The following is a 23,113-nucleotide window of genomic DNA, read 5'->3' on the forward strand; positions in this document are numbered from 1 at the left end:
TTCATAGTTTGAGATGTCACTTAGAGCTAATTTTCCTTTCAGTCAACAAACAATGTTTGTCTGCTGATTACTCTAGAATGGAAAAAGCTAGAATCAAACAAAAGTCTACATTTCCTTTGTTACGTTTGGCGGTTCTACTGACCGGTTCTACTAATTTCTGTGTCTTGAAAATTGCTCTAAAACAGCTGACTCTGCTTTGAAAACAGTCAGCGGTCACTAACGTGCTTGACCTTGAATTCCAATGACAATCCATAAACAAATAATTGTTTGGGGTAAATATTTTGAAATTTCCCAGATCTATTTTCCTGTTTTCATTGTTTGGTGAAGCTTAAAGACATACCAGTCCTTTCGTGTCCCCCAGGCTTTGTGCTCAGTAATGGCCGCATGTTGTCTTTTATGGGTGCTAAAATAAGATAACATAAAAAAAACAACATGAGTGCCAAGGGCTCTGACAAAAGAGTTAGCTGGAGTACAAACCTCAGGGCATAAACAGTAGTGTACTGAATAAGACTGGGTTGTGTACCGCTTGGATTTAACACAACAGGAATCCCTCAGTGGTTAGGGGCTTGTCATTGTTTGGGATGTCAAACTACTTAGTGGGGTCAGTGCAACCTGCATACCCCCAAGGTCAAAAAGGCACCTGGCAGCCATTGTGGCGTGTGAAAAGTGGACGCTCGTTTGCATAGAGCTTGGTTTGCCTTCTCCTTCCCACAACCTGGCCTCTCAGGGACACTGAAAATAACTTCCCGTGCTCAGCACTGGGACTCCTGAGTGGAGGTTGTGAGGTGGCATTCAGAACAACTGGACCCTGTTGGTTAGGTTTCAGCTGTCCAGGTGAACACATGAGGATCCCACATGTGAAGCCATGACAGTATTGTACTAGCATACAAGCAGACGTCTTCATTTTTTTATGGCAGACAAACGCCTCACAGTGAAAGCTCGCTTCTGTAGCTCAACATCACCCCCTGGTGGCACTCTGTGCATCCGTCGGAACACTTGAGGCGAATTCCTCACATTGGAACACTACTAAACATTCATTCGTCAAATAAAAAAAACATAAGGTTTCGCGGTCGTTGGCTGCAAACTCGGAATAACAGGCGAATAAAGAAGAAAGAGATTGCAAAGAGGGAATCATGCAGGATTCCTGCTTTTGTTTGTTCGTACACGTGACACGACAATGACAGTTATTGAGACATTTCAGCCTCGCAACCGATTTGCAGGCGTCATTCTACTTTAGGTGACTCAATCGTGAGGGATTCATCTCCCTTTTCAATACGAAAAGCGGGCAGCCAAACTCTTCATTAGAAAGCAAATTCCCTCATTTCCCACATTGCGTTCTCACAATTCCACGCTCCGTCCAATATCCCACTAAGTAAGTGTAATGGCTTTCATTTCAAGTTAGTGAGGCGTGTAAAAATCAAACGAGTGGGGGGGTCTCCAGGCATCACTTTACCCAAGCGAGCTACTGCAAGCCTTCTTGAACCTCAACCATTTCTCTCCGACCGATGTGATGGCATTCAGCCCCGGCAAAGTGGCGACGTTTCACGGTAGAAGCCCACTCAAAATATACTAGGCCAAGTACTAGGAGTCAAACTGAGATGAGGGGGGGAAACACCGGAAACAGTGATCGCGTGGACTGTGGATGTAAAAAAAAAAACGAGTAAACAATACAACTAGACTCCGTTTGTCCTCGTGCTTTTAGAATCGCGACAGCTTAGGAGAAGAAGTTGCTCGACGCCGCCTGACAAGATCGAATTAACTTAGCTTTGAACCCACGTCGGCGGACGGTCAACACGGCGGCCACTTGGCACCTCTTTAGCCCGTCGCCCCCGAGGCGCTGTCCGCTTTTGAAGCTCCTCGACCGGACCGAACAGGCTAATATTAGCCGGCTAGTGTCTCCACGTTGGATCCGCTGGCTCGCGTGGAAAACAGCAAAGAAAAGCGAGGACGTGTATTTTTTTAATTATTATTATTATTTTGGATCAGGGACGATGTGTTCCTTTGGTTTGTTTTGGTTTCTGTCTTTTTTTAGGAAGGGGGGGTTCGGGAGAAAACGTGTCCAAGTGCGCGCGTCGCCCGCTCTCGCCACTTCCAAATGACAACCCCACCAAAAAACACGCGCGTCGCAAGTGAATTAATCCTATTATATTTCTCTTACCTTCCGGCTTGTTTTCGGCAGCCATTTCCCCTTCACGCGCAACATCCTCCTCCTCCTCACGACCGTGGGTACCACGCGCGTGCACGGCGAGGACAGCACGCGGAGGGAGTGGAGGAGCAGGCGGCGAGTCCGTCCGAACCAGGCCAACTTACTATTGGCTGCAAGGAGCTGACTGACAACACAAACACTCACACACACACACACACACACACACACACACACACACACACACGTACGCACATGCCGCCCCCTCCTCACCTAAGGTGTGTGCGTTTGTGAATATAACAATATGACTTCCTGTTCAGACAATTTAAACCTCATCTTTAACTCATTGACTGCCACTGAGACCCATCCAATCAGTTAATTTGCTGAGTCTTCCACTTCAAATGAATTGGGCGTTTATGTCTGTTAATTGCAGAAAATAAGTGGGGTGACATTGTTTGTCTGCTTGTTTGTTTTGTTGTTTTATTTTTTTATTGAAATATGCACAACATTCAATTCTCTTTGACCAAGTCTGGTCCTCGAGATCCCCTATCCAGTCTGTTTTCCATGTCTTCCTCCACCAACACACCTGACTCAAATCATCGGGATCGGTATCAAGCTTCTGGACAGCTTGCTGATGAGTTGATGATTTGATTCAGGTGTGGTAGAGGAGGGAGATATGGAAAACAAACTGGATAGGGGCTCATGGGGACTGGACTTGACCACCCCTGTCTTTGACAGTAACATCCAACTTTGAGTGGCTTTAAACCTTCATTTGGAAAGTGTTTTTTTTGCTTTCTTTTTTTTGGTAATTAAAAAAGAATTGACTTATTTCCATTCATATAACAGGGGCGGGCAAACCGGTCCTCGAGGTCCGTTGTGGGTGCAGGTTTTTGTTCCACCCGATCCAGCACAGACACTTTAACCAATGAGATTTCTGCAGAAAACAAGAAGCACCTAAGTGCAATCCACTGATTGCACTTGTAGGAGACCAGATTGGTGAAAAGTGTCCTCGTTATGGGTTGGGGTGTGTTTGTTAATGCTTGTCCCTTTTTTAAACATTGGAAAATAAGGAACTAATATTATTGGAGATTGAAAATAGTAGCTATTATTGTATGATCTGTACAAAGATTATTATAAGACTGTACCCCTATGACCAAGGTGGACATGCAAAAATGAGCATTTTTAATGGTTATGGGCTAATTTAATTGATCCAGATAATGGGAAATTCACTTTTAAATTACAACCTTCCCAATAAACCATCACAACAGTTACACATACAGTGGGAAACTGAGGATTATACTTGTGCTTTAACAAGTAAAATATAAGAACAGTGCTATTTTCTTTATATTAAAAACTAACGATTGACTAATATGTTTGATTTTGCAGGGATGCAGCAAAGGATTAAAAGCATTGACATTCATTTCCATGGCAAGAGATTATTTTTGAGACATATGTTTTGATTGATTGAGTGTGGCACAGAACAAACTCAGCTAGCTCATTCTTCTAACCACAACTTTAAGGTGGGTCCTCCTCTTGCGTGTCCCTACTCACAAATGGATTTCTGAACAAAATTTGCATTTGATTGATTTATATTTGGAACAGTTAAAATTGTATGTTATGTCCTAAATGTAATCTCATAGATCCTCAGACAGAGCAAAAGGTCGATGATCAGATAACTAGCACAATAGTCCGAAAATGCAAGAAGGCACTAACAGTGAACTGAGAGAGACAATCCATTGATGTGGTGGAACGCCGGCTGCCTTAAGTAGGCATGTGATGATATTTGCTGAACCCTGCATCTGCTCCACCCATTTGGTGCTGGTCCTGTAACGGGATGACACAAAAACGTGCTTAGCGCAGGACATGAGAGCGGCTCTACATACCAGGGATAAATTACGTGTGCATTTTCCTATAATCTTACAAACATCTAACATTACTTCGTCCATCTTTTATACCACTCATCTTCACAGAGCCGACACCAATTGATTATGGGCAGTAGGACAACAATATGACATTTGCTCCACCACAACCTCAAGGACCTTTGATAAATTCCGTACTATGTTATGTACACATTTAACACACTTTGTTACATTTTACATTTTTAAAAATCCCCAAATAACAATGACATTTGAAGGCTTTTGACAAGTTGCTGAAGTATTTCAGCCATTTGGATGAAAATCATTGTAGTTTTATTGTTGTCAACAGTACAGCATATCTAAAAATAATAATAAATAAAAATATTGATCGATATTTTGCGTTTTGATCCATTTTGATTCGACTGTGCTTAACTAATCAATATATCGATCCTGATCAATTAATTATGACACCTAACTTTAAATATTGCAATAGTACGTTTATTTTTTTTAAATCTTATGTTTTACAGTATCAATGTAATGGATAGTTTCTGGCATTATTGTCATTGTGAGAGACAGTGAATAAAGTCTACGGAAGTGGCTTTTTGGTAAAAGTTTGGCGCAAAGACACACATCTGATATATTTCAATGTGCCTTTGAGGTTCTTTTCTTTTATTATTGTGGTGCAGCTAGGCTTGACAATAGTGCGGCTGCGTTAATAACTACAAGCAATCTAATTACAGATCATTGAGCTTGATACACGTCGCTGTTGGCACTCTTGTCAAATACTGCACTTAAGGACAGCCTTCATCCTACATTAACACGATGTGGGCCATCAGTGCTGAAATGGGGGACGAGGTGGTGCTGAGAGGACAGCTCCTCTGCTGCCTGCTGGCCTTGCACAGTAAAAAAAACTCTTACCATTGGAAATAAATGTGAAAGGAAATAGGAACTCGCGAAAGCCCTGAAGTATTCATGTGGATTTATATTTTCTTTGCAGCGTTCTGTTTTCTGGGAAATAGGTGCCAGACTTTATATCCTTTTGTGTTCGGTTACAAAAAGTGAAGTCTTGAACAGATAAGTAATTCAATAAGTTTTCATTCATCAAATTATGTTTTTTTTTTTAAATATTGTAGCGTCAAGAGTTATGTTAATTGCATTTAGATTAATATTGAAATGTTTAGTGCTAAAAAAACATTATTTTTGGCTCCTACGTAGAAATGCCAACATTGAATATTTTTTTATCACAAAATTCCATTCTGTTGGGGAAAAAGACAACTAAAATTTGAAAATGTGCGAAACTGTCGCATTGAGTTCATAATCAATATTCAAGTAAAAATTTTATTTTTGTCGCACATCCGCAACGCTAGATGACGCCGTGGCACGATCGCTGTTATGTTACGCAAAAGATGTGACGAAGAAGAAATGACCGGGAGTAAACATGGCGTCTGCCTTAGACGATGATGAGATCTCCACTGATGACTACTATTCCCTCCTAAATGTTCGGAGAGAGGTACGAAACGCATTTGCTTGCTGCAGAACTCATATATGCAAACATACTTGAGCGTTTCCGCCCGCCGTCACTCTATATTGTTTTCCCGTTACGCGATCTAAGCAGGTTTCACGTTAGCAGGATGGCTAACTTGTGACCCTCGACATTGATTAGTGCTCTCTGGCTTCGCCTTGAAACTTTTTTAAAATGACGTCCAACATGTTGCTGGCTCATAATTAGGCTGCAAAAAATAAAAACAGATGACAACAATACATTTTACATTTGTTTTCTAGCCCGGGATTTTAAATTGAAGTCTTACCTTGTTGCAGTTCACATGGTTGCTTGCTAGTGCTGTCACCACTGACTACACCTGGATTTACTTACAGTTGATCAGATTAGGATTAGATTTGGATGTCGGGAGATCGTGGTTTTACTGGTGTAGTCAATTGACGGCTTCCCCGTGGATTTTCTTGGGTTACAGTGATTAAAACAGCCACAAATTTTACCCAAGAGCAACGTTTAAACCGTTGAAATAGGTCAAGTAAATTAAGCAATGTGTGAATTAAGAAAATACAGATGAGTTGGTGCTCTATTCAACCTACAGACAGTGGGGAAGTGTAACTTCTTAATTATAATTCAAGTAAAAGCGCCCAAAGATTCGGACGTCTCTGATGAGAAAAACATCAATAGGAAGGTCAGATATTGCCCAGCAATGTTACTAACACTAAAATTAAAAATCTATTTGAAATTTAGAAAACGATTTTAATTTTTTTTACCAGGGTTTGCACGGTGTGAAGAGGTTAGCAAGTCCGCCTCAAAGTTGTAGGATCAAGGGTTCAAACCCCTGATTCTGGCCTTCCTGAAATTGATTTTGATCTTAATGTGTGAATCTGTGTGTGAATGCTTGTTCCTCTCATTCTGCTGGCAATCGATTCAATGTATACCAGACCTACTGCCTATAGTTAGCCAGAATACGCTCAAGCAGCAAATAATGTTTTTAACGGGGATTTTGAAAATTTCCCACGTTGAAAACGCTACGGCTCTTTGGATTCTGTGTTTCTTTTTAGCCGAGCGGCGTGACCCAGAATTACTTGGAGGATTGGTCGTTGGAATTCTGAATGTGCTAAGGGAAGGTGTCTTGATGCAACCTATAATCCACCTTTAAAGGTTACTTGTGAAAAACCTTTCCGGAAGAAAAGGAGATTTACTACCCACAATCTTTTACGCCATTATTACTTAGAGCAACTGACCACCGATAACATTTACTGACTGTAAAGACAATGGAGAAATTTTATGCTCTAGAATAAAATTGACAGCCCCCAAGGCAAAAGTCTTTCTGTTTGGATGCATGGGAAAAAAAGTGGAATGGGTGTAATCTATGTTACCATATAATATATTTCTTCTCAGACAAGAATACTCAAAAATCACCTGTTGCATCAGTACTATTCTGTCAAGTTATAAAAAAAATAACTATAGTCCTTCCCGTATAATATTGTGAAATATGCAATATCAAGATCATGTCTAATTGACGATTACCCACAATTTTCTGTGTTTTGTTTCATGGGAAATGGCCATGAACTGGAAGTCTGGTACTTTCTAAAACACCTGAACGAACTTCTCAGGTATTTGGTGAAAAATAAAGAAATCTCTCATTTACCTGTAATTAGCTGGCAAATTGTTCACCCGTGACCCCCTTGAGGACAAACATTAGTGGAAATGGATGAATGGCATCTAAAAATAAAAGAAAACGTCTCAAATGCAGTTCTTCATTACTTCAGGCAACACAAGACCAGCTGAAGGCAGCATACCGACGATTATGTATGTTATACCACCCAGACAAGCATCGAGATCCAGAGCTAAAGCGACAAGCAGAGCAGCTTTTCAACCTTGTACATGAGGCTTACGAAGGTAACAGACGACATGGTGAAGCTTAACGCATTAGCAACATCAACATTCGTGGAAACCTTTCTGTTTGTATCATTTTCATTATAGTGCTCAGCGATCCACAGGCACGAGCAATCTATGATATCTATGGCAAGCGTGGACTTGATGTGGATGGATGGGAGGTAAGTGAGCTGAGTGGGCTTTCTGGTCGGTGTGATTTTGTGAACTTTTTCCACCGCAAATTCACGGTATGTGGTTGTGAGTGCAAGACATCTATTTATGTTGTTGCTGTAGGTGGTGGAGAGGAAAAGAACTCCTGCGGAAATTCGGGAGGAGTTCGAGCGTCTTCAGAAGGAGCGAGAGGAAAGGAGACTACAGCAAAGGACCAACCCTAAGGTACCGTATTTCCGCACTACAAGGCACACCAGAAAGACTTATTTTTTCTTACAAAACGACAGTGTTCCTTATAATCAGATGCGCTTTACTATGTATGGTACTATGTATGGTTAATCAGTGTATGAAATTTCCTTTTGCGCAGCTCCATCTAGTGGATGCATAACGTAACCCACCCAACCACTACTTTTACTACGTTCTACTGCGCCTTGTATATGGAAACCGTTTTAAAATAGTCTATTGAAGGTGCGTCTTATAGTGCGGAAAATACGGTAGTCATCTTTGTTACCCACCTTAAATTTAATTGGCATAAATGACGTGTCTTCTCGAGAGATTGTTCTCTAAGTTTTGACTCCGTTCTCTGCCACTGCTCTTTATTCAAAGGGAACAATTAGTGTGGGCGTTGATGCAACGGACCTCTTTGATCGTTACGATGAGGACTATGAGGACATGGTCGGCGGCGGCGGCGGCGTCCCACACGTGGAAATCAACAAGATGCATATATCACAATCCATAGAGGTGACACATGCCGCTACAATGCTCCACATCTGTTCCTCTGGGGTTTTTGACAGGTCTAATGAACTGTGTGTTCTCCTTCAGGCCCCGCTTACCACAACTGATACGGCTATTTTGTCTGGTTCTTTGTCCACACATAATGGAAATGGAGGCGGCACTATCAACTTGGCCCTGAGGAGAGTCACGTCGGCTCAGGGCTGGGGAGAGGTACATTTCAGTAATTTACTTAGTACACATCTCCCAAATCCATGGCGGTGATAATCGTCAGGTAATTAAACAATGTCAAGTCACATAAATTGAACACTAAAAATATAAGGTTAAAACTATGCACCAAGGACACAGTGAATGGTGAAGTGTCTCAAAACTTTTATCACGGGTGTACTGACAAACACATTTCATCCAAACAATTACTAAGACTTAATTGATTGGGTTTGAACAGTGGTACTTTTGTCCTATGTTTCTACACAAAAATAATTTAATGTGGATGAAAAGTACTTGTTTCGTTGATTTAGAAATATGATATTAAAAATTAATGCCACTTTCCTAAAAATAAAAATACATGGGTTGAGTTGGTTATTGCAAAATTCACCATTTTGTCAGCAGGGTCCCTTTGAAAGTAACAAAATAAATGTAGTGCATTACAGCCCACTTCTGTTGAAATTTCACCTGAATATCCCTTACATTTAGCTTTTTTTAAATGCACGTTATGTTGCCTCATTAGAATGTTACACATTTTCTGTCCGTGCAGATAGAGCTCGGTGCCGGTGACACACACGGGCCTCTCTTTGGACTGAAGATATTCCGGAATTTGACTCCACGTTTGTAAGATTTCAGGAAGATGTGCCACGAGTGACTCAATTGTAGACACCTATGTTGGTATTTTGTGTGTGTTCCATGTCAGCTTCGTAACAGCGCAGTGCGGCCTCCAGTTTTCATCCCGAGGTGTGCGTCCTGGCATCACCACTGTGCTGGCTCGCCATCTTGACAAGAACACAATGGGATACCTGCAGTGGCGTTGGGGGATTCAGTCCTCCATGAACACAAGCATAGTCAGGGACACCAAGAGCAGCAATTTTACCTTTGCAGTGCAGGTCTGCTGCCAGCACACATTCACATTTGCCTCAGCATCAATTATAAAGTCGCCCATCAGCAACGAGCCGTAACGTCCTCTTACATTCTGCTGCAGCTCGGCATTCCACACACTTTTATGATGATGAGCTACCAGTACAAGTTCCAGGATGAAGACCAGACAAAGATAAAAGGCTCATTAAAGTATGTGGTCAGAAGATAAGTTTGCATTATTGTGAATCCACGGGAGATTGATTTGCGTTTTTGTTGCCATGTATTCTGAAGGTCTGGTTTCTTTGGTACGGTGCTGGAGTATGGCGCCGAGAGGAAAATTAGTCGACACAGCATTTTGGGGGCCACGGTCAGCGTCGGGGTCCCTCAAGGAGTCTCACTCAAAGTCAAGTAAGTGGGGATTTTATTTATATTTCTTCCCCTCAAGATGGTTCTTCTTCATGAAATTTGGTTTGTTAGTCACAACTTTTTTATTATTATTATTTTTTTACAAATTTAGAGAGCTAAAACAAGTGTTTTATTTAGCGTTTTCTTCGGACCATTCACGTCCTTCCTCAGAACACATTGTGATCTGAGACAAAATGGCGGTTTAAAATGAGAATGAGAATAAGCTTTTCATTTTTATTATACTGATAATTATTTTCAAAGCCTGTATATTATAAGTCTTTTTGGCACGCCCAGCCAAACTACGAAAAAAATGTGGCTTACAGTCCAAAAAATATGGTAATTTACTTTTTTGCAGGATTTTGAATAGTACCCTTTTGTGATGTGCTTTTTTATACTAGTGGTGGTGTGTTTGTCACTTTATAGGGACTTCAAATGACTTTTTAGCCTAATACATTCAAAGAATAGGTGTGTTGTGTCATCAAGGGAAATGTCACATTGTTGATCTGCTTCCCTCTGAGTAATAAAATGTCTGTCTGCAGACTGAACAGAGCCAGCCAGACGTATTTCTTCCCCATTCACCTGACTGATCAGCTCCTGCCAAGTGCTGTGTTTTATGCCACAGTTGGACCGCTGGTCTTCTACCTCGCCATGCAGCAACTCGTTATCCGGCCGTACGTGCGGGCCCAGAAGGAACAGTAAGAAAGTCTCCATGTATTTTATGCAAGGAAAGTTGCTGGTGGAAGCAGCGCATGCATTATTTGCGGCTGCTCTTTTTGTTGTTGCTTTTTTTAAAGGTCCTTTTATTCCCTCCCATCTATCTTTTAACAGAGACTTGGAGAAGCAGCGCGAGAGCTCAGCGTCGAACATAGCTAAGAAGAAACAGGAGGCAGAGGCTGCGGTGAGCACTATGTTAGAGATGGGGCTGCTGTTGTGTCAGATGCAGCAGAAATGTTGAAACATTGCCATCAGCTCCGTGCGGAAAGGGAATGTGCAAGAAAGTTTGAGTGATTTCATGAATGCCTAAGATCTATCTAATCTCGCTTTTTGTTTCTGTGTGCCTGTTTTTTTTTTATCTCCAAAGGTTTTGCTCATGCAGGAGTCAGTGCGGAGGATTATCGAAGCCGAGGAGTCTCGAATGGGTACGATTATTAATGCTTAAAAGATGAGAGCCTAATCGCTTTGTCATGTTTTCTTTAGCACCCACGGAAACGCTTCAGTTCTTTCGAGACTTCAATAGAATAAATAAATAACCATACATTTTAGTTATCGGTGAGTCTGATTTTACTCTGAAACAAAATTATGTGGCAAAACAGTTTTTTGGACAGCCTCATAAACATTGTGAATGTTTGTTAATAGTGGAATAATAGGGTTGTAATTAGTCAGTGCCTTTGAATGGCAATAATTGGTGCTTTTAAGCCAACCCTTGATAAGAACACTCATAAAATACTTTAAGCACACTGTTAAATTTTCTGCTGTAGCAACTGTCACTGTAAAAGTTTGTTGTTTACAGTCTTTAAGGGCCTATCTGATTTTGCTTTCGTAATGTTTTTTTTTAACTGGACTTCTTCCAGCGGTTCTTTAATATAAATGTGTTGCGATTCTATCAGATGCCGTTACGTACAGAAAAATATTGAATTTGCAATGGATTTCCGCATTCCAGGTCTCATTATCCTCAATGCCTGGTACGGCAAGTTCGTGACGGATAACAGCCGAAAACACGAAAGGGCAAAGGTGATTGACGTAAGCGTGCCTCTGCAGTGTCTGGTCAAAGACTCGAAACTCATCCTAACTGAGGCTGCAAAGGTATGAGAGGAAACTTTCCAATGTCGACCAATGTGTGTAGGTTTTTAACCTGCTTGTGTTTTGTTTTTTCCCCGTTTGTATTTTAGTCAGGGCTCCCTGGTTTCTATGACCCTTGTGTAGGGGAGGAAAAAAGCCTAAAGGTGCTGTATCAGTTCCGCGGTGTCATGCATCAAGTCTTGTCAGGAGACTCTGAACCACTCAGGATACCAAAGCAATGTGAGTTTACCCCCCAATTCGTTGACTCCAAAGCATTCACGACCCCTTCTGTTGTATCATCTTTGAATCCTGATTAATCTCAATTTTTCTGTTTGAAATTTCGTACAAAGGGGAGTGGGGTTATTATTATTCAATCAACACGTGTCCTCCGTGTTTCACGTTTTTGTACCTCTTTGCAGCTCACAGGATTGACACAGACACATAGGAGTTCCTGTGCTGACCAAAAAAAAAAAACGGACACATTGAAGCTGTTTGACAGAGAAGATGAATTTGTCTGTTTTATATATGACAGGGAGACAGACCCCCATGACCCAAAAAAAGTATTAACATATATTGTTGAGCTTTATACTGATCAGTAAAATGTGCAGGATGGGAAATAAAGCATCGCAAACGGTATCCTTGAACACAGTTGAAATGTGACCATGAAGTCATCCTTAAGATCATTAAGGCCTCCTAAGTGTGCGAGGGATGTCTTTTATGAATCCTTAATTAAGTTTTCAACATTGCAGTGCCTATGTGATTTAAAACACAGTTGCACCTGTTTCTTTGCCATAAATTAAATATATATATAAATATCCATCATGTTTGTGTCTCTTGTCATCAGTCAATCTTTCAACAAATGGGTTTTTGCCAAAGAATTTCATAGCACAAGAAAAATATAAAAATATGGGGGGGAAATTTTGCCTCGCAACCCTTGTGAGGATAAGTGTTACAACAACCAAAAATAATGAATTGGATTATTTTGTCATTCATTAGAAATGAAATATTGCTTTAATAATGTCATCTCGTGGGCTATCAATCAATGACTTTGAAGCATATGATTCTCATCTGTATTCTCATGAAACGCCCACCAGATGACGATAGCCGGAAATGACACCTTCAGACATAGTAATCATGTTTGACATCTGTAGCGCGCGCTCTGTCAATGGGGATGGCCTCTGGCACTTGTCGGCCATTTTACGTCGGGGCATACGATAAATGTCTTTCTACATCCAGCCTGGACTACGAAAATAAAGTTAAAATATTAATTGTAAATCAGTAAATAAATCACCGCACATTAGTGGCAAAAAAATCACCATAGATACGCTGCAGTAGAGCCCGTCAGAGAAGTGCACCGACTCATAATGGCCACTAAATACATACGCCGCCGACTCTTCTTTATGCATCTATCCTTTTATATAGTATGTCTATTTTTAAATGGCTGTATTAGAAATGTTGTACTTGGAGTGCCGGGCGGGCGTATTCACTGGTTAAGCTGAACATTCGGATTCGCTCGCGTAATAATAGCCATTTCCGGGCACCTCTGGTCATTAAAGCACTGACTGACATGGAGAGGAATCTCTTCCAGGTTTTGTTTTGACACTTATTCGGATGTCACCAATCTGCTATCAAACCTAGTTTAAATTCAGGTTTTGTGTGAGTAGAAAAAGACAACTCTGTAATCACATTTAATTTACCGCAAGGAGCACTTTCACTCTGCGCTTTACTTGAGGTTTTCATCGCTTTAAGTTAGATTTCAGAAATTACAGTGAGAAATCTGCTTAGGTAAGGACACCAGGTGGACTTGTTTTGCCGTAAAGACGTCTTCTGTGAGGCGTAAAGTGGATTTAGTATGGGTGCGTCACTGTGTTCGACTCCAAATCCTGCCATGTCAAAGGTACATTTGAGGACCTTAATAATGTCAGACCATTAACGTAATTTAAATGCGATCCCTTCTCTTACTTTTTTATGGTGTTGCATTTGTGGTGCGTATGCAACATTTAATCTTTCCCCTCTAGCTGGGGAGGAAAACTACATTTTAACTACAACTGCAATTAAGTGTGGGATGATAAATAAATAAATGCTGATTTTTGGGGATGTGTCAAATAGTCGTCTGGATTTTAAAAGTGCGATTCTCGGTATATTTAGGTACGACTTCCTGGTGGAGGAACATAGAAGGGAACTGTCATCATATTAAATGGCAATTGTGTAAGAGTTAACTCATTCACTGCCAGAACAACTACTACTATGTGTATGATATCCACAGCGTATGTGCTGTCGTAGCTAATAAAAAAAATACAATTTATGTAAAAATCATTGACAGTAGTAGATGTCCAATCCACTACTGTGGACCAAATGGATTGGACGTCTACAGTTTTCAATGACAGCCAATTAATGTGGAAAGTTATGGAGATCAAAATGTGCCAAAAGAATTGAAGTTGTAAAATAAAAATGTTTAACTTGTAAAACAAAACAAAACAGAAAAAAAATCCACTTGTATTCCCAAGTTTTGAGTTGTGGAGGAAAATGTATGAACATGAAAAAAATAATGTATTAATGTATTTTATGAGTTGTTTTTGCCTGTAGCTTTTTGTTGTTGTTGTTGTTGTTGTTCTGCTGGTGTTGACATGGGCCATTTTTTCAAATCTGGTAAAATTTAATAAAATACTTTCTGTCCTCCACATCTCACCACCTACGTTTTAGGAATACAAAAAATATTTGATTGAATGTCTGGAGTTTTGTACACATTTAAACATGCTGAACAAGGTAAGAGGATGTGACAAATGGAGAAAAAAAGCTGTAAGTTTCACCATGCTTCTTATCCTTATTCTGATTTCTTCAGATCTCTGTTCCTTTGGAGGTCCTGGAGGAGATCTTCATGAATCTACCCCCTGAGCAGGTGGTCTTGATTTGTCGCTTAGTATGCCGTCAATGGAAAGACATCGCCGATTGCCAATCTTTATGGAAAGACAGATGCAGGCGGGAAGGCTATCGCCTACATGATAGCTCAAAGGTACCCAAAGACTGGAGGCTATTTTTCTTCATGTGCAAGAAGAGACGCAATCTTCTCAAGAATCCACGAGCAGAAGGTTGGGGGGAAAAGACGAGATGGCGTCACTGCATTCCATTTGCCGCTTTCGTCTCTTCATTGTTTGTTTGTTTTCTCTCTAGATGAAATGAGAGATTGGCAGATATTGGAAAACAATGGTAACCATTGGAAAATAGAACCGATCACAATGGCGCATCCAAATGGAAGTGTCCAGAAAAACTTTGTGACATCATTTGGGTAAGTGTTGACATGTAAAAATCTATGTTACACGGTGGCATCTACTTTACCGTCACAACCATTCCATTTGATGTTCTCTAGCATGTGCACAAAGTGCCAGCTCATTGATTTGGTGAAGGAAGGTTACAATGCATCATTTATGGATCACTTACAGCCGCACATCAAAATATCAGATTGGTGAGTGGAATTCACACAGGTAATATTTCTTTCTCAACTTATTTTGGCTGCCATTGACAGCAATAGTTTTCAAACTATTTGTGGACATTTTCCCATTTCATTTGGATTGGACATATATTACTGTCAAATGATCACCTGTGAGTTCCATGTCATTAAATATAATGATCTGTTACTATGACTATCTTAGTTTGACAATTCATGTTTCAAGTACTATTTCTTCTTTTTTTTGCAGTTTGTCATTACATTCCCATATGCTTTTGTTTGGTATTTAATTACAAAATATGGTCATACATTGTAGGTACGCCCCTCGGACAGACTGTGGCTGTCAATACAAGATCCACGTGGAGCTTCTTAATCAAAAGAAGAAGCCAATTAAGATCTTTTCGCCCGAAGAGATCTATTTTGAGCAATGGAATGACGGTAAATGGAATCAGGTATGTGTAGGGCCTAAGTATGCGACTCACGCTGACCAATTTAAACAAATCAAGGTATAAATGATTAAATAGAGTATGAGTAAAAACAGTGTTGTTATCTTTTTTTTTTTTTAGATAACACATGTATTCCAGAACTATGGGCCTGGAGTGAGATTCGTCCGTTTTGTCCATGGAGGCCAGGACACGCAGTTCTGGGCGGGATGGTATGGAATTCGCGTGACGGACAGTTGTGTTGAGCTATGCCCTGCGATGGAAACATAATTCTTTGGTGTTCACTTTCTTCATGCATTCGCTGCCAGTGAAAGCAGTAGAAATGGAATCATTGTAAACTGGCCTCGGATCTAACAGGTTGGACACCTATTGCCATCAATAGCGGCCAAAGAGTTTAGGGTACAGGTGTCACAAAATATTTCCTATCTCAATTTTGCTCCTTGGAGGTAATCCCAATGGAGTCAATTGCACTTGTCCATCTGACCTGTATGCACTCCTGGAAGGATTTTGTGCCAAAAAAGCTTCCAGAATGACTCCTTTTATGACCACCCTCAATCTGATGAAAGTAAAAAGAATTTAGAGGTGTGGATGTTCTTCTGATGGCAGGTTTTGGAACTTTTCTGTAACACCTCATATGTGGATCATTTCTGCCTTTTTGCGTAATATTGCACAGGTCATTTTCATCTGAAAAACAGCTTTTAATTTTGGCTAGTAGCAGTTATGACGTTTGAGTAACCCAATTTGACTTGTGAGCAATATTAGGCCTTACTTGAGTAGTAATTGGGAACAATATAATCCCCTAAGAATTGTGGCTTCAATGCATCTTGGGAAACCAAGTGTTAAAGTGTTTATTATTATTATTTTTCACATGGTGTTTTGGGCTTGTTTGTTTAAGACCAATTTGCCGCCAGCCTCCTCAGTGGTGGAAATCTAGCTTTCTTCAGTGGGGAGTATAATACTACTTTATAGGCTAAACTCAACTATACCTGTCATAATTACTCGATCGACTTACGGCCATCCGATATACTGAATAAAATGGTCAAAATGTGTTTTTAAGGCACGATAAATTACGTGTCATCACCATTGGTACTGCCTAGTTCTTGCTCTCCTTCTGTAAGCGAACTAGCTCTCAGCTGGAGGTGAGACACAGCACTTTGGAAAAAAAATGGTGTATGATACTTGGTATTTGGGTCTCCATACAGATTTGATGCATAATAGGGATGTCCCTAATCTGATCACGTGACCGAAAATGTGGCCCAATCACGTCATTTTCTGAGAACCAGAATCGGTTAAAAAACTATAAGGTTTTCAAATTGTCTCTTGCTGTCAATGACAGGTGAACATGACCAGTTTACTGAGTTAAGCTAACAAGGAACAAAATGGTTTTTTTTTGTTGCTATGTTGAAATCCGTTATATAAAAATGTTGCAATATTGCTGTTCAAATTGAAAAAAAGATGTAGCGAGCATCACGCGGACTGAACCAGTGATATTGTGCAAATCACTGACCTTTTCCAGTGGGTATATACTGTGTTTACTTGCATATCACGTAGATATTGATTCTCTGTACTCAAGCGCTTACTTTTCTTCCTGACATGCATATTTGCCTTGCCTATCTGCTACATTTTTGCAATAAATCCTTTTCTAACATGGGATAGTGTGTAAGTTTACCTTCCTAAAATATTAACACAGAATTGCATGAATTACTTTTATAATACTGGTTTATTGTGACATTTAATCACAAGAAAAATACAGTACAGTTTGATGTTAAATTGAAAAAATAATACAAAAAAAACTTTCGATTGGAAACACTTTCTGGTCATTTTTTTGCAGCGTCACCTCAACTTCTCCCATCAGTAATGCACACTTATCAGTCAATAAGTTATGAATTATTCTCGCTACACTATGTACAAAATAAAATCAAGCTGACATCTACGGATGAATATAGTAGAAGACAAATGCAAACACTGCTATTTCTGGCATTTCAAAACCTTCACTTGGTCTGAAATCAAAACACTTGGTTTCCTTTTAAAGAAGTGCGCCACACTCCATCCCTATCTGACGTAAAGAAGCTGTGTCGGCCAGTTTTTAAAAGTATACTGGCCCGGGTCTCTGCGCCTACAAAGTGAAATATCAGCATTTATGTTAAGTATTCAAGACAAATAGGTCTTAGTGTGTTCACACTGCAAGGTAAATATGATTGCTGTTTGGTTAACTAAAAGCACGAGTATGTCAAATAGGCTTCATCTCAGTCCTGAAGCCACAAATTATACGTGAGTGGATTTTACATTGAAACGGATTAAATGAGGGCTCTTGACAACTTTGTGTATTAATACTGTATAATCAAGAGCCATTTTAAATGAAACTGTTGTCTACAACAAACATGTCCCCCTATTAAGACACATTTAAAGAATTTGTGTGAAGCAATGTCAGAACAAGTGAAGAAAAACAGAATCAATTCTTAAGCACACTCGATATGCATTTAAGTTGATTCAGGCAAGAGGCAAATATTTCATGATCTTTCAAACTGTGCTGGTCCGTGTACTGCTAACCTAGGAAGCGCTGCAGAGGAGGCTCCACTCAAACTTAGAGCAGAAGACATTTACGTCTTTTCTTAGGTTCAGGGGGCTCCAGGGCAGCCAGTATTGCCTCATCAAACACATTCTTTAATCCTTTCTGTGGAAACAAAAAAATCAGGGGTTCAAAACAAAGACGAGGCGACACCTGCCACGATGAAACGGCAGAAAGGAAGCCGAGTAGAGATGTAGCGAGAAAATCCAGATATTTATTTAATTGAATGGAATGATACAAGACTCCCCATATTCAGAGAAAGTTAAGGGGGACCAGTAGAAAAAGAAATGAGACCGGAAACAAAACAATCACACTGTGACAGAGACACACATGCAGGGAAGTAGAAGTGAAGTTTGGCACTCTTGTCATATCAGGCAGCCTGTGTAAGTGTGATTAAGTCGAGTTGAGCTCGCGGACAAAACGTTCCCCCTACAACATTTCGTCTTGTACCGTAGTTAGCTTGGCATTTTCTTTACAATCAGAAAGCAGCAGTCGATCAAGAGGCAAAGCAAGAGTCAGTCAGACATCAGAACAGACAGCATTTTCTCTTTCTCTGAGTTTCAGGGGGCTCTAAAGCGGCTAGGATAGCCTCGTCAAATACGTTCTTCAGTCCTCGCTAAGGAAGGAGGGAAAACAAGAAGGAAAGACAGGCAACCACACGGTTAGACAGCGTTAGAAAGGCGATTGCTGTCAGGAGAAATGTCGTCCAAACGCTCCGCCGCTAAACCGGAATGCTTACCTGCGTGAGGGCCGAGCATTCCACATACTTGACCGCCTTGAGGTCCCGAGCGAGCTTCTCGGCCGTCTCCGGGGCAATAGGCTTCTGCTTGTTCTTGGCCAACTTTTCAACGGTGGAGGGGTCATCGCGTAGATCGATTTGAGTGCCGACCAACAGGAAAGGAGTCTTGGGACAGTGGTGGGTGATTTCTGGAACCCACTAAAAACGGGAGGAAAAAATACATGGTATCCAAATAGGAATAGTTATTTTAGTTTATTTTTGCTCAGAAGAAACCCACTCACTTTTTCTTTAACATTTTCAAACGAAGATGGAGAAACGACAGAGAAGCAGACCAAGAAGACGTCAGTCTGTGGGTAGCTTAGTGGCCGTAACCGGTCGTAATCCTCCTGACCTGCAAAGAAACACGCCTTTTAAATAAAGTTAAAAAAACGGGCATCAACTACTTGAACTTGTTTTAACTCACCTGCTGTATCAAATAAGCCAAGAGTGTACGGTTCACCACCGATCATAACAGTTACCGCATAGTTGTCAAACACCTGGTTGAGGGGTGGGGGGCATATTACCAACATGAATCATTTTTGAAACACTGGCAAACATCTACTCACTGTCGGCACGTATTCCGAGGGGAATTTGTTGGTGGTGTATGAAATCAGTAGACAGGTTTTCCCCACTGCTCCATCGCCAACCACCACACATTTGATGGTCTGCATCTTAATTTCTGGTGTTGGGGCTGCCTACAATGACAGGCATTTTATTTTACGTACAAATAATTCATTCCTGGAAGTTGGAAGTAGTAACTCAAGCAGCTACATTAAATTGATGGGACATTTTGAATATATGGACTTAAATAATGATTCAGCTACTGATTACGTTAGTAACATGCAAAAATGTTGCTTCGTTTGTAATTTTCCATCGTTTACATTTGTTGTCCATTAACCAATGAATGTTGGCACCGATGATACCAACCTTAAAAAGTATAAATAAAGAATTTTGCAAGGAAATGAAACAAAGTATAATGTTGACCCAATTGGTCAGAAATCGCAGCATTCTCCGAACGTATAAACTTTCATATTTTTCTTCATTATGATCACAGGAAAATTATACATACACCTATAAAGACGTCTTTAAAATATCTGTCTCATAACGCAGTTTTCTAGGAACATTAAATTTCTGACATTTTACAAACAAGCCAAAACTTTGTGCTACGCATCTCATTACAACATCAAAAATTATACCAAAAAGTGTTTACTATTCACGATGAACCAATGCAGGAGTAATAATGACTTTAAAAACTACAATCAGAAGTAGTTTGGGAAGAACCCCCGTAAATGAAGAAACGGGATGGGGGGTCTCGGTTGTCAGCAATGGGGGCTAACGAAGCGTTAGCGGTTTGGTTGATTCCTCTCCCACAAAAAAAGGCAGAGCCGCCTTGTCTGAGTTGCTACAAAATACCAGCAAGCGTGGGAGGAAAAATAGCTTTTCGTTATTAGGCGCTAAAGAATATTCGCTGTTTAATCTTGGGGGGATGAACTTACGTGTAGCCCTCGGAATGTCCACTAGCTAGCTTTAGCTTAGCTTCTACGAGACCGGGCGTTGGCACAGAGCGTAACTTGGCCAACTACTTGTGCTTCCGGTCCATTTGTGAAAATAGAAATAATTATGGCATCTATAGAGATAGCTGTGAAAAGACCAACAGCTAAGATTCTAAAATGAAAAGATAACTGTTTTTAAAAATATTTATAACGACCTACGCTATGTTGTGCATAAACTAGCTCATTGTAATGGAGAGCTTTAATTTGAAAGTTCATCCTTCCGCCAGCAGGCTGGTCGAATGACGTCACCTATAAAAGTGACATTCCTTTCACATTCAAATTCCTTAAGTCTCATGAAAAAATCAGTGTATAAACTATGAACCATCGCACATTCATGCATTTAATCTTTTATTACAATTACTTAAAAATCATGAAGTGGTTTTCACTCATAAATATTAGTATTACACCGTTGAGAGACATTAGTGTGGCATATTTTGCGCGTAGCCTTTAATCGCCACACGACCACATGTGCCAATGCCAAACTCAACACAAGTAAAAGAAAAATGATCCATCGAAGAGGTTCCCACCATCTACATGAGGAATAAAATAAAGACTTTAGCATTCAAGGTTCATTGACCAGAAAGTTATCTATAAACAAACAATACAATGAGACATTTAATGGACTATTTTAGCTGTATTTGCTTAATTCCATATTTAGTAATATATTGGGAGTTTACTAACATGATTATATTATTATTATATCTGGATGAAGTATGTATTGTCATTAGATGTATTGGCTTGTAATATAACTTTTTTCTCACCGTAATTTGATTGTCTCAGATGGATCTTCTAGTACTGTGAAGAAGGGGGGAAATGTTATGTTCTTTTCAACACCATGTACTCTGAATGGCAGTTTTGTTTTACTTAACTTTTAAAAATATATATCACCTTTGATGCCCTTTTATCAGGTTTGCGTTACAATTGGTGTTAGAAAAAATGTCCGGCATGGCCTTTGTTAACCAAGATTAGTTGGTCATTTTTGTGTGCTTCTGCAAATAGTTGTATTTCTCATTAATGTTTGACCTAATCAAACTTAAAATTTTAAATTGAAACTCTATGCTATAATTCTCCTTTGAGGATATGTGATGGACAAGTGTCTTTGCTTAATTAATTAAAACTTACACACTGATTGTTTGATGTGGTAATAAATAATAATATGTAATAAATATTACAACCACCCATACATATGTGTGTATATATATACACACATATATATCATTTTCTGAACCGCTTTATCCTCACTAGGGTCGCGAGGGGTGCTGGAGGAGCCTATCCCAGCTGACTGGGGTGTCCAATCCGCCTACCATGCATGTCTTTGGGATGTGGGAGGAAACCGGAGTACCCAGAGAAAACCCACACAGGCCCGGGGAGAACATGCAAACTCCACACAGGTGGACCGACTTGGATTTGAACCCAGGTTTCCCACTGTGAGGCCGGCGCGCAATGTGGAAAGTTTTGATATCATATTAGTATATATTATTATATATTGTCACAAATGTCATTACATTTGCAGAGCGGTTCTACTTCCAAAGTGATCGCAAGCAATTCACTAAACACCAACATGACAAACATCATCCAGGGCACACTTACATTTTACGCATGAGACAGTAAAAAATACAATTTTTGCAAGAGGTCACGCATAAAGGTTGTATCATCTATAAGGTTGGATTAGACAACTATTGCCATCAGTGACAACTAACGAATTTGCGTTCTTGGGCAGTAGTTACTGTACTCACAGTAAAAAACAATTTACCTTTGTCAGATACGATGAGCTTGACGCCAGAGAAAATATTCTTTCCATGTCTGGCAATCACACACCAGTACTTGTCCGCATCCGTTTTTCTTAGAGACGTCATAGTAATGAGGAATTTTCCTGCCTCCTTGTCATCAGTGATGGACCACCGTTCATGATAGCGCTGCTTTGGCGTTTTCACCACAATCCTACACAGCTTGTATATCGGCCCCCTACACCAATACTTTGTGTACTCTCGGAACTTAGGGTCGTACTCACAAGGTACGGTTAAAGATTCTCCATACGCCCCTCGTATAAAACTAGGAGCCTTCAGCTGAAACGGATCCGCTGAATTTTTTGGCAGCTGGAGGATGAAGACAAGCAGTGCTGCAAAAGGGAAAAAAAAGACTCATTTGTTAGATTGCAGCAAGTTACAAAATAATGAGACGCATTACCATTGTAGAAGCCAAACAACGACAAAGAGCCTCTCATGACAAAAGAGGAATCAACAATGTGGTGTGGAATCCAAAGAGGAAATATTTACTTCTTCCTTTCTTCCGTCAGATTTTGCAATCGGGCTCATCTTCCCCACCGATGTATGCTGATGAGTAAGAGTTCAAATATCAAAGAAGACTTAACTCGTGCCATTGACACGCAATCCATTTTACTAATATTTAATTTTAATGATTTCTTTTTTTTTATTACCGGGCCATGTTTTTCCAGCTTTAAATTGTTCCACTTTTGCATCCTTGGGTCTAATACTGTAGGTTGTGTGACAGCGGAAACATTGATTTGTTTAAATTGCGTGTAAAATACGTCAGTAGTCTGTTTGAGTTTCCGTGACATTTCGTTGACTTCTGTTTTTGAATGTTCATCCACATGGTTGGCTGATTCTGTTATGGCAATAGAATTTGTCATTACTTCTGCTCCTGGGCCTCAGCCAAGCTATTTTCTGCTGACAGCAGTAATATAACAAACTGTTAAAGATAAAGAAGGTTCTATGTTAAAATGGAAGCTGTATGATTAGATAAGTTGTTCTCTATTTACCTTTTTAAATGTTTTTCGC

At 40.1% G+C, this 23,113-nt stretch overlaps 5 protein-coding genes and 2 long non-coding RNA genes across 24 annotated transcripts in view; 3 read left to right on the forward strand and 4 right to left on the reverse strand.

Moving 5' to 3' along the window:
* The window catches only part of camta1a (calmodulin binding transcription activator 1a), a 286,785-nt gene extending 284,408 nt beyond the window's left edge, over window positions 1-2,377 (reverse strand). For 6 of the 12 annotated variants that reach the window (XM_077597889.1, XM_077597955.1, XM_077597862.1 and 3 more), the window contains exons 1-2: window positions 2,159-2,377; window positions 341-403 (exon numbers count right to left, since the gene is read on the reverse strand). In XM_077597889.1, the coding sequence (XP_077454015.1) occupies window positions 341-403; window positions 2,159-2,183 (88 nt within the window). In that variant the 5' untranslated portion in view covers window positions 2,184-2,377. Of the gene's footprint in view, window positions 1-340; window positions 404-1,453; window positions 1,822-2,158 lie in introns of those variants that run through there. The other 6 variants (XM_077597899.1, XM_077597989.1, XM_077597908.1 and 3 more) reach the window with 2 other exon arrangements.
* Window positions 2,378-3,307: 930 nt separating this feature from the next.
* Window positions 3,308-5,327, forward strand: LOC144072748 (uncharacterized). The gene is made up of 3 exons (XR_013299925.1): window positions 3,308-3,663; window positions 4,740-4,900; window positions 4,997-5,327. It is a non-coding gene; the product is annotated as an uncharacterized LOC144072748 (long non-coding RNA).
* Window positions 3,529-6,069, reverse strand: LOC144072742 (uncharacterized). Its single transcript, XR_013299923.1, has 2 exons — window positions 5,808-6,069; window positions 3,529-3,967 (listed from the first exon to the last, which is right to left on the reverse strand). It is a non-coding gene; the product is annotated as an uncharacterized LOC144072742 (long non-coding RNA).
* On the forward strand, window positions 5,367-12,346 carry dnajc11a (DnaJ (Hsp40) homolog, subfamily C, member 11a). 2 transcript variants are annotated; one of them, XM_077597996.1, is made up of 16 exons: window positions 5,367-5,509; window positions 7,267-7,396; window positions 7,481-7,554; window positions 7,667-7,768; window positions 8,150-8,284; window positions 8,366-8,488; window positions 9,030-9,103; window positions 9,183-9,372; window positions 9,468-9,553; window positions 9,635-9,751; window positions 10,288-10,443; window positions 10,577-10,646; window positions 10,830-10,887; window positions 11,409-11,551; window positions 11,638-11,767; window positions 11,947-12,346. In XM_077597996.1, exons 1-16 carry the CDS (start codon window positions 5,438-5,440, stop codon window positions 11,970-11,972), a joined length of 1,686 nt encoding a protein of 561 aa, XP_077454122.1. In that variant the 5' UTR covers window positions 5,367-5,437; the 3' UTR covers window positions 11,973-12,346. The 2 variants fall into 2 exon arrangements, 1 of the variants encoding a protein (XP_077454122.1); XR_013299922.1 differs by lacking the exons at window positions 11,638-11,767; window positions 11,947-12,346 and having other exon boundaries at window positions 10,830-11,017.
* A 641-nt stretch (window positions 12,347-12,987) lies between these two features.
* On the forward strand, window positions 12,988-17,066 carry LOC144072752 (F-box only protein 6-like). 2 transcript variants are annotated; one of them, XM_077598039.1, is made up of 7 exons: window positions 12,988-13,115; window positions 13,313-13,424; window positions 14,370-14,616; window positions 14,699-14,813; window positions 14,895-14,990; window positions 15,289-15,424; window positions 15,539-17,066. In XM_077598039.1, exons 2-7 carry the CDS (start codon window positions 13,380-13,382, stop codon window positions 15,683-15,685), a joined length of 786 nt encoding a protein of 261 aa, XP_077454165.1. In that variant the 5' UTR covers window positions 12,988-13,115; window positions 13,313-13,379; the 3' UTR covers window positions 15,686-17,066. The 2 variants fall into 2 exon arrangements, with proteins under 2 accessions (XP_077454165.1, XP_077454155.1); XM_077598029.1 differs by having other exon boundaries at window positions 12,990-13,183.
* Window positions 17,067-17,116: 50 nt separating this feature from the next.
* On the reverse strand, window positions 17,117-20,501 carry LOC144072771 (cell division control protein 42 homolog). Of its 5 annotated transcripts, none has more exons than XM_077598072.1 (6): window positions 20,259-20,501; window positions 19,329-19,457; window positions 19,187-19,259; window positions 19,005-19,114; window positions 18,724-18,921; window positions 17,117-18,089 (listed from the first exon to the last, which is right to left on the reverse strand). In XM_077598072.1, the coding sequence occupies exons 2-6, from the start codon at window positions 19,431-19,433 to the stop codon at window positions 18,000-18,002; spliced, it is 576 nt and encodes a 191-aa protein (XP_077454198.1). In that variant the 5' UTR covers window positions 19,434-19,457; window positions 20,259-20,501; the 3' UTR covers window positions 17,117-17,999. The 5 variants fall into 5 exon arrangements, with proteins under 5 accessions (XP_077454198.1, XP_077454207.1, XP_077454190.1 ...); XM_077598081.1 differs by lacking the exon at window positions 17,117-18,089 and adding an exon at window positions 18,179-18,600 and having other exon boundaries at window positions 19,329-19,453; XM_077598064.1 differs by lacking the exon at window positions 17,117-18,089 and adding an exon at window positions 18,179-18,600.
* Window positions 20,502-20,646: 145 nt separating this feature from the next.
* Window positions 20,647-22,651, reverse strand: LOC144072763 (CMRF35-like molecule 1). Its single transcript, XM_077598051.1, has 4 exons — window positions 22,503-22,651; window positions 22,069-22,434; window positions 21,077-21,110; window positions 20,647-20,845 (listed from the first exon to the last, which is right to left on the reverse strand). The coding sequence occupies exons 1-4, from the start codon at window positions 22,537-22,539 to the stop codon at window positions 20,698-20,700; spliced, it is 585 nt and encodes a 194-aa protein (XP_077454177.1). The 5' UTR covers window positions 22,540-22,651; the 3' UTR covers window positions 20,647-20,697.
* Window positions 22,652-23,113: the final 462 nt, after the last annotated feature.

This window comes from Stigmatopora argus, chromosome 1 (genome assembly GCF_051989625.1).
Source record: "Stigmatopora argus isolate UIUO_Sarg chromosome 1, RoL_Sarg_1.0, whole genome shotgun sequence".
Classification (NCBI taxonomy): domain Eukaryota; kingdom Metazoa; phylum Chordata; class Actinopteri; order Syngnathiformes; family Syngnathidae; genus Stigmatopora; species Stigmatopora argus.